The sequence below is a fragment of the Elephas maximus genome, chromosome 15 (genome assembly GCF_024166365.1).
Source record: "Elephas maximus indicus isolate mEleMax1 chromosome 15, mEleMax1 primary haplotype, whole genome shotgun sequence".
Classification (NCBI taxonomy): Eukaryota; Metazoa; Chordata; class Mammalia; order Proboscidea; family Elephantidae; genus Elephas; species Elephas maximus.
In genome coordinates, this window is record NC_064833.1 from 19,086,875 (window position 1) to 19,106,631 (window position 19,757).

General features: G+C 38.1%; 1 protein-coding gene across 1 annotated transcript in view; it reads right to left on the minus strand.

Moving 5' to 3' along the window:
• Positions 1-983: 983 nt before the first annotated feature.
• The window catches only part of FAM91A1 (family with sequence similarity 91 member A1), a 39,360-nt gene continuing 20,586 nt past the window's right edge, over positions 984-19,757 (minus strand). The window contains exons 10-24 of the mRNA XM_049853804.1: positions 19,688-19,726; positions 18,600-18,712; positions 17,421-17,536; positions 16,569-16,681; positions 15,736-15,822; positions 13,397-13,529; positions 11,966-12,114; positions 10,243-10,377; positions 9,995-10,108; positions 8,711-8,783; positions 6,657-6,806; positions 5,829-5,933; positions 5,203-5,326; positions 3,395-3,464; positions 984-1,957 (exon numbers count right to left, since the gene is read on the minus strand). Of these exons, the coding sequence (XP_049709761.1) occupies positions 1,772-1,957; positions 3,395-3,464; positions 5,203-5,326; positions 5,829-5,933; positions 6,657-6,806; positions 8,711-8,783; positions 9,995-10,108; positions 10,243-10,377; positions 11,966-12,114; positions 13,397-13,529; positions 15,736-15,822; positions 16,569-16,681; positions 17,421-17,536; positions 18,600-18,712; positions 19,688-19,726 (1,707 nt within the window). The 3' untranslated portion in view covers positions 984-1,771. The remainder of the gene's footprint in view (positions 1,958-3,394; positions 3,465-5,202; positions 5,327-5,828; positions 5,934-6,656; positions 6,807-8,710; positions 8,784-9,994; positions 10,109-10,242; positions 10,378-11,965; positions 12,115-13,396; positions 13,530-15,735; positions 15,823-16,568; positions 16,682-17,420; positions 17,537-18,599; positions 18,713-19,687; positions 19,727-19,757) is intronic.

The window sequence follows — 19,757 nt, forward strand, 5'->3', positions numbered from 1 at the left end:
TTTATTAGTGTACATGTCATTCCATTAGACTTTAGATTGTTAGTACATGAATAAATAACTACAGCTAACCTGAACAAAGCAAATGAAAACGAGATTAAAGGGCCCTGATCAAACGACGCACTTTACAACTTTCAGCTGAAAAACCATAAAAGTCACATACATACTTAACAGCACTAGGAATGTACAATACCAATTACTGGAAAAATAAGTGAGTGATTCACAGTCATAAGAAATTATTTTAATATTAGTATGCATTTTTCCTTTTACAGACATTTATAGCATATACTTGGTTTCTACCTCATAGAAGACAGAGTAGAAAACTAAACGTTGCTGCGTTTACCCGGAATGCAGCAGTGGCTGTGCCACAGGTAGCCTGGTCCAAAACAGTCGATTCTATGGACAGGTCGTGGCGTTGAATGCATGGTTACTTACGTTAACAGCTTTAGGAGAGGCATACATTTCCAGAACATATTAAATACACAAATATCTGTTCCAGAAACAACAAAAAACTATCAGCCAAAGTGTCTAGGATAACATTCCCAGATTCTCTAATGCTTTAAGTGTTTTAGATACATGTTGCTTGACCAGTTAGTTTGGTTACAGTTTTAAACTAGCAAACAATCATTACGGAGGAGTTAAACTAAACTGTAACACTGCACAAACTTCCTAAGGAAGGTAACTTGAAAAATTGAGTGATTCCAATTATTCTAATTAACATTTGAGACAGTAAAAGAACCAAAGAGCCAAGAAACACTTAGAAATTACACAATTTTTCTTTATCATGTTCCTCCAAAACTATGCAGGTAAATTTAAGATCCAGATTCTTAAGAACGTATCTTCAAAGGAGGCTTATCGCTAGAGTGTTCTGATCAGAAGACATAGCCTTAGTGCTTCTAACATGTACTTTTAGCCTAAATCAGAATCCTGGGTTTGAAAACATCAAATTCAATGTCATAACAATTCACTGGTACAGCGACCAAACAAAAATCAGGGTGAAAACGTGCAGCAGCCACAGCTACGAGAGTGGGAAAAAAAAAATTCCATTTTTCCATAAAGACTCTATGAAAAATATAAAGCCCAAAGGAAATGACAACAGAAGTCCACATAGAAACATCATTTAAAAATAGAATGTTTTCCAAAGCTTTTTGTGAGATGTCAATGAATCGTTAAGACCTTATAAATCAAGGTTAAGTTATACATGACTCTGCTGATTTATATACCTTCAACATTGTCTAGCTGATATACATAATTTACAGACATCCACAGGTATTCTTAATGCCCCATCATATCATCTCTCAATACTGTATGTTTATGGTTTTACAGTTTTGCTACTTTAAGTATCAAGAAGCCTTTTTCAGGGGAAGAGTTCCATCTCTTCCCATGATCCCCTAGAGCATAGGTAACAAAATATAAAATTAAACAAGATTTATGTCTGATAATCTAACATATAAAATCACCATTGCAATATTATTCATAGTGACTGCTTATAAACGTAACAGTCATCATAAAGTATATCTTCAGTTTTATAAAAGAAACGCAGATTGTCTCAAGGTAAAAAACACAGCGCTGCCTGCTAAGAAGCTCATTGTTGCCTTGGGATGTGCAATAATGAACAAACTTCAGAAAACACGACCATGTTCCCCAAGCTCTGAACACCATTTAAGCATGAACTGCACAGCAGCAGCAGGAAGCTCTTCAGTGGCTGGCCCTACAGAGCTAAAGCTAAGAAAGAAAAAGGCAGGGCGGGCGAGCAACAAATGCTGGAACCCAATTATTGCGAATGGAGGTTAGCAATACGAAGTGAGGAAGGTGACCGTCCACTCCATTCTGACAGGATTCCATCTTTAAATACTAAGTTCTTTGCAGGAAGTGGAACTCCCGTATCGGCATACGACGACTGTGGAAACAAACTTGGAAAACTGACCTCTGTGTGAATATCCAGCATTGAAGCACCTTCCTAAAAGATCAAGAGACGTGAGAAAATTCTATAGTCAACACTTGAGTAAAACTATTTAATATAACTAATGAGAAAAGTGGAGTCTGATGACCTGAGAAATGACACTTCCCTATATGACCCACTTAGGTTCCGGGGGATCATTTAGATGGCAATGAAAAAAGTATCAGATTTTTTTTTTTTCCTTTATTGCATTCTTATAAAATTTCTATTTTTGTTAATTTTTCAAATATACATAATTTACCGGTACAACAGTGTAGAAGTAATAAATACACTTTCATTAGGGATACACAATTTTTTAATAGAAAAGAGTGTTCTGCTACCAACATCTCTCACTCGACTATTAGAAGAGCCTCCTAACTGATCTTGCTTCCACTCTTGCCCCTTTCTAATCTATTCCCCAAACAGTAACTACAGTCATGTTTTCAGATAGTCAGAAGTCATGTGACTCTCCTGCTTAAATGCCTTTAATAGCTTCTCTCTGCACTCAGCATAAAACATACTCTTTAATACACTCCACAAGGCCCTGCCCTCCTCTTCAACCTCACTCTCGCCACCACCCCTCTTTCACGAGGTTTCCGCCACGCTGGCATTCTCTTGCTTCCTCATATACAGAACGCTTCCTGACACAGGACCTCTGCACCTACCCAGCCTGGCCTGGAACACTTTTTTCTACCCTTTAGGTTTTAGCTTATATATCATCTCCACTTTCACACCTATTTAAATTAGGTCTGCCTTTGGATTTGCCATCACAGTTTGGCTCCTTCAGTGCACTTATGGAAATCTGCTATCATTTCCATATTTGAATTGTGACTTGATTATTGTCTCTCTCAGACAACACTATCAGCTCCATCAGTGTCTTACACACCACTGTTTCCCTAGCGCCCGGCACAGGGCCTGGCACAGAGTAGCGACTCACATATTTAATGAATGGTGAATGAAACAAAACTCCAGAATACAGATTTTCTAGTGTTGGATCGGAGATTCTGAACAGAATGTTCCATTTGAATAGCCTATCTATATATCAAGTCTAGAGCATCCTTTCTTTCCTCCGGGGGGCGGGGGGAACAAAAGTACTGAGCACTGGCCTTCACTGCAGTAGCGAACAACTCCCAGTGGAGATTGACTATAGTTTTATAAATGGAAGTGTGCCATACCTGAGAACCAACGCCCAGTATGGTGTGGCCACGGTAGATGCCTAACACATTTCTGTTGAATAAAGCACTGGCAGAGAACAAAGAGCCCAAACTTTAGACTCAGAAGAGCTGGCCAGTGACATCATGTGCAAGTCAATCAACTTGTTTGAATCCCAGAAACTTCATTTATAAAATGAAGAAAATGTTTCTTTCATGTCTTGCTGTTGTGGAGTCTCAAAAGCAAACATGGAAATGTCTTACATACTATAAAGTGTTATAAAACACCAATTTGTTTTTTTGTTACCTGGAATGAGTGAACAAAGTTAAGGACTTGTAGAGAGAGTTTTCTACTGGAATGTAAGAGGTTCTGAAGGCTGAAAAAAAGGGGAGAAGGAGGTAAAAATAAATATGACAAGAACTGATATCTCCCAACAGTTTAATTTTAGCAATTTAAATTCATTTATATACATATACATATCCTACTAAATCCCAATTTTCTGAAAAACAATTCCAATGCTTCTGGATCAATGAAATTTCTGCATGGTTTAATAATAATATAACGCATCAATGAAATGAAACATCATGTATAGCCAAAGTAGAAAAGACATTGTTTAAGAAAAGTTTAAATTATTAGTAGATAGAAATGTTAAATGAAAGAAAACTTTTAAAATGAAGACTCAGGCACTTTGAGGAACCACAGCCACCATACAAACCTCAAATACCCAAATCAATTTAAAAATACAACCTGACAAAATTTCACATACATCTCCTCACCTAAATTAAGTCTTTTAATTTGAAAATATGTAAGTTGTTAATGATTATAATGGTGAGCTTTAAAACTCTGTAGCACTTCCACTTTTCTAAAAGTGTCCCCGTATGTTATTTTTCAGAGGATAGGTATTAAAATTATTTGTCAATTGAGGACTTAATTTTCTAGTATAAGCCACCTAAATCGTCCCTCCACACCATTCCAATGACAATCAGATTCAATGCTATTCTTTTCTGCTACCCCAAATAGTCTCAGAACCTTTACAACATTGCCTCTTAGCAGCCACTCCCAACGGATCAGAATTGGCACATGAAATAAAACCTACATGTCACCTCTGATAATACATGCTTGTTTTTGAAAATGAGGAAAGTAAATAAAATTTGGAAAGTCAACCCTAACTCAACCACAAGAGACAATCACTAATAACTTAAGCACATGCGGCTAGCAGCCTCCTGAACAACCGCCTCCTTTGCCATGAGACCAGAAGAGCTAGCTAGCGCTTGGTTACCATCACTGAACGTTTCAATCAGATTCTACAGGAGAATCCTGATCAAGAGAAGAAAAATGCAGAACAGAATTTCAAATTCTCATTGGCTCCAGAATTCCTGGAGACGTGATGGTTGGCTGAACCCCTGAAACTATTGCCCTGAGATGATCTGTAAACCTTGAAACAAAAATATCACTTGAAGTGTTCTTAAAACCAAACAGTTTATCGGAACTAATACAGATTGTCTGCCTTGAGCATTATGCTCTTCTAAGAGCTCGCTATATGGGATCTAAAGGACCATAGCAACTTGAAAGATTAGGTAGGAACCTGAGGGGGCAGTGAAGCTACATTAATGGGGAACAGCTCAGAAAAGGAGGGTGAGAATGGTTACACAACTAAAAGAATGTAATCAATTGTCCCTGAACTGTACATGTGGAAACTGCTGAATTGGTATATGTTTTGCTATGTGTATTCTAAACAACAAAATTAATAAAATTAAAAAAAGGAGAGAGAAAAATACACAAGAGAAATTTTCTATACACAGTTATATATTTAAAAAACTAGGATCATATTCCCCATAAGCACGCCTATTTCATCTCACCCTCACCGAAACTGGGTAACTAAGTAAATATACCGTTAATTATGATCATCTAAAACACGTGCCCAAAATGTTTCTGTGTTCCTAATTTCTGATCTACTAAAGGTCAAATCCTTTAAACTAGCAATTTTTATTCAATCAAAAAATACATACAGGGAATTGCTCTGTTCCTGTGTGGAATAAAAGCAAGCAGGGAAAGTAATTAGTGAGTTTACAAAACTAGTGGATGAAAAGATGACAATGAACACAAACGCTCACCTCTCTTGTCTGCAAAGGCCATGTGCAGCAATCTTCCTACAAACTTTCCGATTTAACTCAGAACTGAACAGAGGAATTCCAAAGCACAATTCAAGAGGAACCCAATCTGCTTCTGTTGTGGCAACTACAAAAGGACAGATACATCAGCTCCTTATTTTAACCACACATACATATTACGTGACCGACCGGGTTTCTTAACCTGAGGTCCAGAGATTCCTCCTGACCAAGTGATAACCATCAATGGGTTTGCCAGGGGATGGGGCCTTGGAGGCCACTAAATCTCTGAAACATGATGTTTTTTGAGTATGTACATGTTTCTGGGGAGAAGGTACATTGCTTTCAACAGATGTTGAAAGTGGTGTTTTGCCCAGAAAGGATATTGCGAGACATCTACAGGATGAGAGAATGGACTAAAATATTTAACACAGGAATAATACAACTTAAGTCATTACTTTCAGGTAGTATTTTTATAATACTTTTCTGAATATATAAAACATTTCTAAGAAAATACCTATTAAAAGGTCCACTATGGATACTAAAGACAAATGACATCCAAATTACTTAACTGAAAAGTTAAAATTCAGAAATCAGTTTAATAAAAGTACGAGCCATTTTTAAAGCCTTACCAGAGCTTTGTTTTGTTGTTGAATCCACAGTCACTTCCTCAATGACCATTTCAAATGACTCTGTGCTCCCATTTACATCTGAGCCAGAAGCCAAATCAGGTTCTCCTTATAATTCAAAGGACACATACAACATCAGGATTCTAGTAGTCAGCATAAATTGCCAATAAATCCGTCTTAAGCCTAACATAATGAGGGCTTCAGGCAATAGTAATGACAACGGAAAAAAATAGTCTGGCCTAAAGGTGTGGTTCTTGACTGGAGCAATTTTGTTCCCCATGGGACAGTTGGCAACATCTGGAGACACGTTTGGTCATCATGACTGGGGGAATGGAATGCTACTGGTATCTGTTGTTGTCGTTAAGTACTGTTGAGTCGATTTCGACTCATAGAGATCCTGTAGGACAGAGGAGAACTGCCCCATAGGGTTTCCAAGGAGCAGCTAGGGGATTCAAACTGCCGACCTTTTGGTTAGCAGCCGAGCTCTTAACCACTGCACCACTAGGGCTCCACTGGTATCTAGGAATACTGAATATTCTACAATGCATGGGACATCCTCCCATAACAAAGAATCATCCCACTCAAAACGTCAACAGTGCCAAGACTAAGAAACCCTGGCCTAAGGCAACCAAGATTGAAAAGGCAGAACACAAGCTTAAACTTTTGCTTAGATCATTACTAAAGCCTCTTAGCTGACCTCCCAGTTTCTGTTCAAACTGCTTCTATGTCTCCTCCACACTATCATCCCCATGGAAATCCACACAGTCAGATTAAGATTATGTTAAACCCAAAACCACTTATTTCCATTCAAAGAACCCAGCTATTACTAACCTCTCTCATCAGAAGCATCACTGAGTTTTCTGTTTGCAAGCTGACTAGAAGCATTGAGCATGGTGACATATCCACAGAAATGCTGCAAGTCCACCTTGCTCCTCAGTATTTGCAACGCTTTATGAACACCCATGTTGACACGAGTAAACTCTAACAAAGAGTTGACACCACATTGTAAGTGAGGAGTCTTATAATGGAACACCAAAAAAAAAAAAACTTAAATACGCTTTTCTTCTATTAAATAATTCTTAGGACTACATTTATACTTATTTATACTTTTATCTAACAAGATCCACTTCAGTGAATACCTGTGAGTGCAGAAGGATGTGGTATACATACAACACAATCAGTCTTCAGGAGGCATTTGTTGTCATCAGATCAAATTACTTGCTTTTATGTAAACAAACAGGGCCAGTCAGAGGTAATTCTCCTGGCTTCTCTGTATGTTTCTAGTCTGCCTCAAATACCTACTTGGAGAGCTTCTATATTTTTTTAATTTCAGAAAGTAAAATTATTCTTACTGAAACTAAAGCTAATAATATACTTGCAACCATATCTCTAATTAAGTAGATATTAGCTCAAGTTCTTATAAATGTGTGAAGTTATACAGATGTCCTATATCTATATATGAAGATACCTCTTTTTTGTAATATCTAGTCTCTCTCTCTTTTTTTTTTAATCTCCCAAGGTAAGGAATCCATTAATCAGTTCTTGAGGTTTTATAAATTTTAAGATCCTGTGACCACTATCTATATTTTCAGGTAGATAATGATTTTTTTCTGTAGAATTTATAAAGTATTATAGGAATAAATGGTAAGGTTTTGTTTCAGAAAAACACTTATTTCTGAATAGGGGCTACTCTTTGGAAGAGAAAACTCTCTGTTCATATTTATTCATAACAAGCAGAAGAAAGAATCTTAAATACAAACATAAGGCTTTTGCAGCCTTGTGCAAATGAAATTTATAAAATTTTTCTTCCTTTCTCTACTTTGGGGCAGGGGACAGTGATGGCTAATATTTGGGAAAAACAGTAAGTTCTTTTATGAATTAACATATGTTAAATTACTTGAACCATTTGCTGCTCTCTAAAATCCATGAGACCAGAAAATTAGGTTACAGTACGGCCGTTTTCACGGAGCAACAGAAGTGCTATTAAATACACATAAGTTTGAATCAGATAGTATTTTTCTTCCAAAAACAATTTCTTGATATTCAACTGTGAAAAGTTATTAGTAAAAGGAAAATGAGTTTGCTTTTACAGACATTCTATCTTTCATCAAAGGTAGGTTAGCTCACATCCACTTCTAAAAAGAGAAAATATTAAACAGGGCTCCCTGCCCCACCTTGATTCTAGCTAATTTAATCATAACTCAAAATCCTGCATCCACTCAAATTCTAACAGCAAAAGAAAAATTTAACAGCAAAAATAAATGCTGAAATAGGAAATACATGTAAGTGCTCTGTAAATGGCAAGGTAATATAGAAATATTCACTAGCACCCAGTTCTGAATTAAAAAAAAAAAAAAAACGACTAAAAAATTAAAATATGAGACCATTAAGATTCTAGCAGCAGTCTACATGCATATATTGTTCACATATGCAGGCTGATTAATCTGTAGAATGACGAGGCAAACTTTGCTTTGGATACTTTAAAACCCCAACCCCCAAAAAACAGTATGTAGTGGCAGGAAAAAAATTAACTTTCTAGGCATAAAATTTTTCCTATGACTTGTCTTTTCTCCAACTCCCATATAAACAACGGAAAGTAAAAGGGTAAACATACAGAAAATCTAGTCTTCCATCTAGGCAGATGTCCACTTAGTCGCCTCATCTCTAAGACAGACAGACTAGTATTCTTCCAAAGATCCTAGCTACGTCTTGTCATTCTCTCCGTTTTTGCGGGAAAAAGCACATGACAGAAAACTACCTTTTACCAGTATGCTTTAATAGCAGATTTTAAGGAGTCACTTCCTGCTCTGTTTTCCACCAAATTGTTGCCATGATTAATGACAAAAAAAAAAAGTCCCAATGGATACAATTCAAAAGTAAGGTACCTCCTTGTAGTTCTGTTTCATCAAACGGAAACGGTATATGGATAGTTTCTCCTATCCCATGCAAGCCATGCCCCTAGACATAAAGAAACAAAAGTTGAAAGGTATTAAGAAAAACCTGCATTTCCAATAACTGATATTCAAAAAATGAGAAGGACTGCATAATTCATACTCCATCAAAATGCTTTCAACAACTTTCTACTTTTCCACAGCAAGCAAAGACATCTATATGTATATTAACCTGTAGGACAGTGTTTCTCAGTGAGTCAAGCGCTAAGGAAAAAGAAGGAGGTGATTTGCCAGGGAAATCACTTGGCCACGTGAAGGCTGGGTGATGTCCCTGTGCACCTGCACAAGGGTCAGCTATGGTTCTAAGAGAAAAGTGGTGGAAGAATCCCATAGTCACACAGCATGCCATGGACTAAGAATGCAAAACTCAAAAACCTGCACTGAAATGAAACGTATACCGAGTTATTTGCTGGACCGTTATAATAACAAACAACAAGATGCTCATCAATAGTAGACTGGCTAAATAAATTATGGTACATAATTTGTTAATGCAGCTGCGAAAACATTCACAGGATTTCTTAAATCCATCTTTTTGATTCTTCTTACCACTTCCCTAATCTGGGATGTCCCCACATCTCTTATCTGAACTTATCTCTTATCTGAATCTTAATCGCCCTCTTGCCTCAGGCATCTACCTGCTCTCCCACCCATTCTCAACACAGTGCCCAAACTGATGTTCCTAAAACACAACTGACACGTTAATACTCTGCTTGGCACCCTCTCATGGTTGCCATGTCCTATATGTTAAAGACTGAGCCCCTAAAACTTCCATGAAATGTTCACAACGGGCAGTTCTAGAGGAGCAGAAAATAGATTAGTAACTGTTTAGAGCTACGGGGAGAGGAGAGTAAGAGAGTAATAGCTAAAGGGTTTCTTCTTAAGGTTACGAAAATGTTCACAGTATCTGTGAATACACTAAAAACCACTGACTCTGTACACATTAAAGGAGTGAATTACATGGTATGTGAATTATATCTCAATAAAACATTTTTTTGTTTAATCATCACAGAGCTAGCAAAAGGCGAGGTTGGAATTCAAACCTGGTTCTAACTTCACGCTCCATGCTGTTTCTACCACCCTTCACTACTGCTAGAAAAAGGGCCAGAAGTAAAACCCAGATCTCTGATTCCTTACGTTTCAGCTTTATAAATTTCAAATTACTAGACAAATTGTACTCTAAAAAATAAAATCCAGTTTATTAAAATAAGGTAACAGTACCTGAATTAAAACTGCAGAATGTGTTAAAGCATCATTCAACATTGTGAGCACGTTAGAAGTAGGAACTACCCCGGGATCATGACCCCAAGATGTTATTAGTAATCGATCATAACCCTATGGGGAAGAAAGAAATCAGACATAAACGGCATTCGGAAATAAGAAATCAATTAAGAAAATAATCTGTAATACTGTTCACCAATTTCTACCCTCCTCAAAAAGAAAGAAAAAAAAAACCTGACCCATCATACCTGGAATATATCTGGCAGTTTTCGAAGTCTTGTACCTTTGGACAGTAAGAGAGACGGTGGTCCTTGCCCAGTGATATGGTAAATGTACAGTTTAAACCAGACAGAACTGACTTCTGGGATAGCTGGTCCAATATGCTACAATTAGAAAACAGGTAAGATAAAGTAGTAATACTTATCTAAAGTAGTCAAATTTCACAAGTTACCAGGCATAGTCTTACGTAACCAGTTAATGCCTTGTGCCAATGGTAACTTCTATGATCCTTATGAAAATAAATTTTAAATGCTCTAAATAGTTACCATTTTATACTGAAATTAAGAAAGCATGTCTTATCAATGCTGTCAGGAGCACAGACTGTGGAGCAGGTGGCCTAGGTTTGAATCCTGACCCCACTACCTCAGCCATATCACCTTAAGAAGGTAACTTAATCTCTCTGTGCCTCATTTTGCTCAGCTGTAAAATGGCTATAAAATGTCTACCGAGTAAGGGCACTGCAAGGTTGTTCAGAAAGGCCTAAAATCGTAGTTGGCATATAAGCTCTGTACTACCACTGGTTATTACTATGATTAATGACATACAATTTTTCATAAAAGGGACCACCTATCAATCCAACCATTGTTCTTACCATTCATTTAAACAATGGATTCCCACTATGCCTACAGGTTGTGTCAAAGAAAAGAAGGAAGGTGGGGAAGAAAGGGTGGGGACAAAAAATCATTTAAAAAAAAGGTTGGTAAGTGTAAATCTACAAACACTCTTGTTGAATACCGAGGACAAAACGAGAGTGGAGAGAGGCTGCTCGCTGAGGCAGCTAGTTCAGCACAGACAGCAAGGTGAGCCACCATTGCAATGGTCCCTTCCTTTCTCTGCACTATCAAACCCTGCACATGTCTAGGAAAGCAGGCGGCATGGAGTACCGAAGAACAGCAACATTGCCCTCACTCGCTCTGAAAACAATATAGGCTTCAACTTTCTTGCTAAGTATACACACTTAATGCAACTAAATTAGTTTTAAATGCAACTAATCTTTTTTTGGGAACTCTGGTCATGTAGTGGTTAAGTGTTGCAGCTGCTAACCAAAAGGTTGGCAGTTCAAATCCACCAGCTGCTCCGTGGAAACGATATGGGGCAGTTCTACTCTGTGCTATAGAGTCGCTATGAGTCGGAATTGACTGGACGGCAATGGATTTTTTGGGGGAGTCGGAATCGACTTGACAGCAATGGGTTTTTTGGAGGGTTTAATTTATTTTTAAAAAGTAGAAGATGAGAAGCAATTTTTACATATAAATTCTATAGGTGGATAACTAGAGTTCTAGCTTTAAAGCACAGTATTTTCTTTTCAGCTTATTTAGCATCAAATAGCATTTCTAAAACAATTTTCCGAATAAAATTTATCTCATCCCTTAACACAATCTAGGCTTCCTTCTTAGAGCATCCAAGAATATTCCCCTTAAAATATTGCATCTATGGATAAAATTTTAATCTGATGTGTCACAAGTCACTAGATGATACATAAATAAAATATGCCAATTATAATCCCAGAAATTGAACATAATCTCATCTTAAAACAGCGTAAAATACAAAATTGTTCTCTGAGTCGGTAATTTTAGAATCTGGTATCCACAAATCGATAATTAATGAAACAGGACTCTGAAACCACTTTTCCCAGTCACCATGGGAGAAAATGACATTAAGGCAGTACTGATCTGCCACGTGGGTCTTCACCTGAGGGGTGCAGCTGCTAATGGGCCGGATTTCATTGGTGAGTGGAGCCATGGAAACAAGCAGAGTGTAATTTTTGTTCAGAACTCGGCTGCAAGTCGCAGGGTCCAAACCAAGAAGGCTTTCACAGCGTAAGAGATCCAGAGGAAGACCTGAATTATTAACAAGCATACACACAGACTGAAAGACTGATAATGTGAAACAAAAATGTCTAAATCAAAATGCTGGTAACTGCTTCGAGATTTTAAATTCTTTTAAAAGTTAGTCTATTAAGAAGTGCCAAATTTCCTAAGAAGATCACATAGGAACTTTGAGATCTAAAACTGACAATCTCTATTTTCTGGTCTAGAAGGGTAACAGTGCCTGCCACTGAGTCTTCAGGCTACTTCTCACTTTAAAAAGGCAAAAATGGGCTTGTTGTATACCTGACTCTCTCTTCATTCCCAACCACTCCACGATGGTGGCATACTCTGAAAGCCTAAGTGCCACAAGAAAACTGTGTCCTTCTCTCCCTCAATTTCCAATTACTGGCTAAGCATTAAAATAATCTTTCTAAAATATACATATTTCTGGGTTGCCATTCCAGACCTCTAGACCCACTGAATCAGAATCTCGGGGGGAAATTCTGATATACCATCAGCCCCACTGAAGTTCAGGAATCCCTACCTACCATAGTGACGCCTGGTTAAGCACTCAACTGATAATTAAAAGGCTGGCAGTCCGAACCCACCCAGCAGCTCCACAGGAGAGAGACCTGGTGATCAGCTTCTGTAAAGACTACAGCCCAGAAAATCCCATGAGGCAGGTCTACGCTGTCACGTGGCGTCACCACGAGTAGGAACTCACTTGACAGCATCCACTGACAACAACCTACCATAAACCGGAAGTGCCTGCTAGAGTAACAACCACATGACAGTTCATCGATCGGTACATTCAAATTGCTATTGCTTCTTTCACCCTTTAAAAGGAAATGATCTTCTCTCCTCTTTATTTTTTAAAAGTGAAATATTTCAGTAAATATTACAGCAGTATCTGAACATTTTCATATGATAGAATCTTTATTCCTTGAATTTTTTGCTTTTTAAATTAAGTAAACTCAGACATTTGTTCACCCACTCAGAACTAAAGCCTATTCTCAATTCCATCCAGCTATTTAAAAAAATTAACACGCCAAGCTTTTTTGTAGGTACTAGACCGATTTAAATACTACAGATTTGAGTGGCACATGAGACGAAAAGGGAAAATAAGGTAAGAAACAGTTGACAAGCAAAAAATATCACAAAACATGCCTCTGGTTATCAACTCAATATGCTGTCTATACAAAATGTATCAAAGAAATGATGATTAAATAAGTGAGCACAACCCATTTAATTCCATAGAAAGACACTTCATAAAACCATGTCCTCAAAATTCCATCTATTCATCATATCATACCATAGTTGGGTTGGTCTGGCTGTGCAGTTTGTGCGACTAGGTCCTTATTATGACGCAAAAACAGTATTGTGTTTCTCAGAGTAAGAGCATGATCAAAATATCTCTGTGCTTCTCCTTCACCAGTGCTCTGAACCTAAACCAAAAGAAAACAAGTTATGCAGCAGATGCCACTCTCATGTCAGTCACTCTGATAAGTAGCTTTACAATGCAGAGATAGTAAGACGTTAAAAATAAAGAAATAAATAGCTAACCTCAATTTCAAATGAGTTTCCAATTCTATTACATCTATGAAGATGGGAGAAATTATTCCAACAAGCAAAACTAATAATTTTAAAACTGAATAATGCTAAACTCTACCACTTATAGCACATAAATTATACCATTTACATATGTCCCATACGCGATTCAAAGAGGGTGATTAAAAAAACCTCTAAGACCCATACTCTGCTTCATTAAGAAAAGTACTCCAATCTATGGTCACTGATTATATCTCTAATTCTGAATATCCTGGCCTCAATTTTGTATCATTCACTACCACAAGGAACACGGAGCCCTGGTGGCACAGTGGTTAACCGCTTGGCTGCTAACCAAAAGGTCGGCGGTTCGAACCCACCAGCTGGTCCACAGGAGAACGATGTGGCAGCCTGCCTCTAAAAATTACAACCTTGGAAACCCTATGGGACAGTTCTACTCTGTCCTACAGGGTTGGAATGAGACAGAATTGACTCAATGGCAATAGATTTTGGCAATGGGTTAGTCACAAGGGATACTGGAGTCTGTGATTCACCAAAGTTATTCAACCAACCATTCCTGGGAACACAGCTTTAATTCTTTCAACAAGGATTTACTGAGTGCCTACTATGGGCCACAACCTGTCCAAGAGATAAGGACAGGGCAGAGGACAAAATGGACAAAACCCCTGCTTTCATGGGCTCACATCCTCAAGCACGCTCTCCTCACAGTCAGTCACCTGTTTTACAGGTAAAAGCACATACATTCCAGAAACAACACGGAAATCGAAGGAAAGTCCATCGTGGAGCGGAGGGACAAGAGCGGAATTAAATTTGCCTGAGTTAACAACATCAACAATTGTGTTTAATCAAGATCAGGCTTCTTAAAAAATAGGTAAGAAACCTTTTTCAAAAACTAAACTCCAGATTACAAGGCTTTTCCAAGAATGATATGTAGAAAAAAGGAGTGCTAATACATGAACGTGTAAAAAACCATCTTGTAGTCTTACAATTTCCTACTCTTGATAAAAGACATTGAGAAAATAAAAATCAGAAAAGCCAGAACTTAAAATGTGCTAGAACATAGTAAGAAATTCATTGGCAAGAGATGATGCACAATAAGAAACAGACCAATTAATAATAAGACATTTCAAATCAATTTTTGCATTAATAAAGTGAAAATTCTAGGAAGAATGAATAAAAAATGTCTTTTTTTTTTTTTTTAAAGAAATAAAGGAATTACAGAGTCATCACAAATTCTCCACACATCATGTTACTAAAAGCTCATCACTAAAGCACAAAAGGCACCAAAGTTGATCAGTCAAGGAACCGGTGAGGTGCACAGGCTGCCTGCATACAAAGAGGAAGAGTATGACAGAAGGAAATACAAGGGAACGAAAAACACCAAGAAGGGCAATTAAGATTTAGAGCTAAGGCAAAGCAGGACTGTACTCACAGGGGAAAAGATGTTTAAGGGCAAATATGGCTGAAGTCCTCAAGATGTTAAAAGGGACAAGTAGACATAAATAACTATGACACCTGGTGACATTGTTCCAGACTTAAAATAAGTGGGAGAAAAACTTCAAATAAAACTGCTTAAGAGATGATCTTAGAGAGTTATACCAGATAAAGAGGAAAGGCTACTTGAGAAAAATTTGTTTTTAAAAGTTACACAAAGACTAAGGTTTCTGTAAATCATTTCTCCATTAAAAAAACAAAACCAAACCCACTGCCATCGAGTCAATTCCGACTGGCAGCGACCCTATAGGACAGAGTAGAACTGCCCCATAGAGTTTCCATGGAGCACCTGCTGGTTTCGAGCTGCTGACCTTTTGGTTAGCAACCATAGCACTTAACCACTACACCACCAGGGTTTCCCATTTATTCATGGCTACATTAAATTACAGTGAATTAGATCAGGTAGACATATCACTATAAACTCAGAAAATTCGTTCATCTACTCAATATGTTTAAGCCTAAATACTGCCACAGTATCAAGGTGGGGAAGGGGGTAGGACTGAGCAAGAATATACCAGAAACCCATCACAATCAACAGAAAGGCTCACTGATGTTTTAACTGATGTCCCACAACATGCAATCTAGATTTACCTTTTCCAGTTCCACAAGAAAGCTGTCCAGAGACTCATCTGAGAGCTTGCCAACTTCGAACATAGTGACTGCATGACTTTTCAAGTTCTGCAATAAAGAAAACAAACATAAAATAAAAATTTCCCTTATCCAAGTCTATCATTAAAGTTTTAATTTTCCCTTTCTATGTGAAGAATAACACCTTGTACTTGTATTATACTTTGCAATATATTTAAACTTAAGGGTACATGAGGTGAGGGGCTGATCCTTCAAATTCCAAAAGTAACCCTCACTAAAAAGTTACTACACGCCACTAACAAATGTAATGAGAAGCCCTAGTGGTACAGTGGTTAGGCACTTGGCTGCAAACTGAAAGTTTGGTGGTTCAAACCCCCAGCCGCTCCACATGAGAAAGACATGGCAGTCTGCTTCTGTAAAGACTTACAGCTTTGGAAACCATACGGGGCAGTTCTGCTCTGTCCTACAGGGGTGCTAGAAACCCTGGTGGTGTGGTGGTTAAGTGCTACAGCTGCTAACCAAAAGGTCAGCAGTTTGAATCCACCAGGCACTCCTTGGAAACTCTATGGGGCAGTTCTACCCTGTCCTATAGAGTCGCTATGAATTGGAATCTACTCAATGGCAACGGGTTTGGCTTTGGTTTTTTTATAGGGTCGCTATGAGTCGGAATTTGACTCAATGGCAACGGGTTTGGTTTGGAAGGAATGTAAACCAAAATCAGTTGGATTTTCAGGAATAAATCTAGTACTTAAAAAAAGATATAAAAGCAATGAATTATTTTATATCCAATCTTAATTTTAAATATTTTCATATTAAAAAAAAAAAACCTGACTTACTGGTGAAAGATTTCCCATCATTAAAAAGGCAGTGAGAGTTGAATCAAATAGGAATGCAATACGTTTGGTATATCCTGTAGACAGACTTAAACTGCTTACACTGGCTGTGTCAGCTAAAAGAAAAACACCATAATTTAAACTCAAGTGACAATTATTTTTTGCTATCACTTATAATGAGAGAGTATCTCCAGCAAATACGTAATTAAATATAAGCAACATTTTAGCCTTAAGAGGTCCCGGTCCAACCTGTCCTGCAGGCAACAGAAATTTTTTTTTAATTTTAATATTTATTTTATAGTACATTTCTTCAAAAGCGATTGTAAATAAGACTTGATAACTCAGATGAACGAGACTACCTACCCTAATGACTTCAGGTAACTGAGCAAATCTGGGTAGAATGAGAGAAAGTCTATGCTGTTCTCCTCCTCTCCCCCCACATTAAACCACGTCAACTCCTTAGCCCACCATGCTCTGTCTCCCTTTGAGCCTCCCGAAATATTTCTTCTCCATGATAGCTCCTTTAACTTTCTAGGCAGTAAAAGGTCTCGCCTGTTCCTCTTTGCTCCCCACAAGCACCACAACACTTCTTCCGTCATTGTAGTTTTTTTCGTTGCACTGCCTTCTCTCCCTACACCACTAATTCTTAGAAAGAAGGTACCATATTCTTGTCAATTTTATACCCTAAGACTTAGTGGTGTCCAAAGTATGGTGAAGTATTCAATGACTGCACACGGAATAAATGAAATCCAGAACAAGCCTATAAAGTAACTTTAAGCCTGGAGAGCAAGCTCTTTATGAAGACATACGCAGCACCCAGAGACAGACTCTAAATGGAAATGAGCTACCGCTAACCTGCATCTTCTTGGCTGTTTGTATCCGTATCCGTAGCCGACGAAGCTTCTTGTACAGGACTTCGACTTTCCCCGCCATCCCATGACAGAAGCATCTTTTGTGGATCTAACGTACTCCTATCAGTGAAGAATAAATTCACTTTTTAAAACTTATATAAATGATCTTATAAAAATAGTTACTGAAATCAGTATAGGCAGTCCCTGAACTATGAATAAGCTCTGTTCCTAAGTCTGTCTTTAAGTCGAATCTGTAAGTAAGGTCGGAACAGTTAGGTATGATTCGTATCTAAAGTCAGTTAGTCAAATGTTTGTCTTAGTGTAGAGTACACAGTGTACCTTCCTATGCATAAAACACATTAAATACTTCTAAATACACTAAAACATCTTTAGCATAATAATACAGTAATAATAATAATATCGAATAATGTAACAAATTAATCTGACTTAGAAGTACAGCCAGAATGCTCCTTAGAAGCAAGGATGGCAAGACTATGTCTCACATACTTTGGACATGTTATCAAGGAGGGACCAGCGCCTGGAGAAGGACATCATGCTCAGTAAAGTAGAGGGCCAGTGAAAAAGAGGAAGGCCCTCGACAAGATGGACTGACACAGTGACTGCAACAATGAGCTCAGGCATAACAACAATTATGAGGATGGCCCAGGACCGGGCGGTGTTTTGTTCTGTTGTACACAGGGTCACTATGAGTCGGAACCAACTGGATGGCACCTAACAACAACAATAATAATGTTTTGATGCATGTCTCAAAGTAACACCCATTTGTTATTACAAACCACTGTATGTACCTCAAATTTTTAATACAATAGGCTTTATGTAGGTTGTTTTGAAACTACGGGTTGTACATTAACCCAGGGACTATCTGTACTTAAATTACGGGCAATCATATAAAGCTAGTCTTACATTCAAGCCTAAACTTGAGATAGGCCCAAAGACCCTCCGCCCACGCACATGGATAGGCTTCAGGGAATTTAAGAACCCATCAAAATTATATGTAAAATATTCTATGTGCCTTTTTCTGGGAAGAGGGTTCTTAACTTTCATCAGCTTTTAGAAAGATCCATCACACAAAGAAGAGTCAACTGACAGGTCGAGTAAATAAATTTTCTTATATTTTTTTCAACAGGACACTCTAGTATCTCATACTGAATAAATGAGTTACTTTAATCTGTTCACAGATGGAACATTCCGCCACGATGAGTGAAGCTGATCCAGGTTTATTACTTGTCCCTTCTTATGGGCGAAGCCCAGTCGGCAATACATTGAAACAGCGTTCTGAAAGGAATATGACGGAAATTAACATTGAAAGAAAAAGAGACATCGGAGTATGTGTGGTGAAAAAGTGCTGTAATAGGCTATGCTTGTAGTGATTCTCATACGTTTCCATCCCATAACTAGAAAAACCCACTTTCCGTAGACCTGTTCTTCCCCGAAGGTCGTTGAATATGTACGGGGGAGACTGCTTCCAACTCTCTGGCTTTGCCCTCCCTGGTCTGCCCCCGACAAAGCAGAAACTGACTGTCCAACTGACCTCATTACAAGATCCTGACCAGGGTGCTTCCTGGTACACAAGGAAGTGTGCGTGTTCTTTCACTCCATGTGTTGGGATACTAATTCAGGGACCCTTATCGTACTCTTTTCCATCTCTGCAAGCACCCCTACTATGGCAATCGATGCCATGGATTCCTGTAGTATATAGCCAATAGGACCCCAAGATGTGAATTCAGGGTTAAGGATGGATAGGAGGCACTATTTAGTGCTCATTCATAATTGCTAAGTCTCCAGTCCAACTTTATCAGAATTCAACATTAACAATCACTGAGCATGGGTCCAGGTAGTGAGTCTGTTTCATGTTTGCTATCATTCCTACGTGTCAGTTCTTTCACCAGGAACTTAAAGGAGACGAGATAATTGGAAATACAAGAGTCAAAAAGTCCTAGGTCCCCTTGCCAAATACCATCAAAAGTCCACCAATATGCCTAACAACAACAGCAATCTAAAAGCTAAGGGGGCCAGGAGAATCACAGGAAGAATGTCTCAGAAAGTTCAAGAGAGCTTGGTCAACCCGTTCCCTAAGTCCAGAGCATTCTACGGGACTTCAGGGCTCTACGAATATGGTCTCCAGTAGTGTCGGAGAGCTAATAAGCATCTCAATGCCTCAGTTTCTCAGTAGCTTATTAAGATAAAAATATATTAGTAAAATCCATTCAGTATTCACACTACAAGGTGAAGACTATAAAAATAACATACCTTCACCAGGGATAAGTCTATCTCAAGGACATTTGAAAGCTGGAAAATAAAATTAAAATTACTTTTAGGT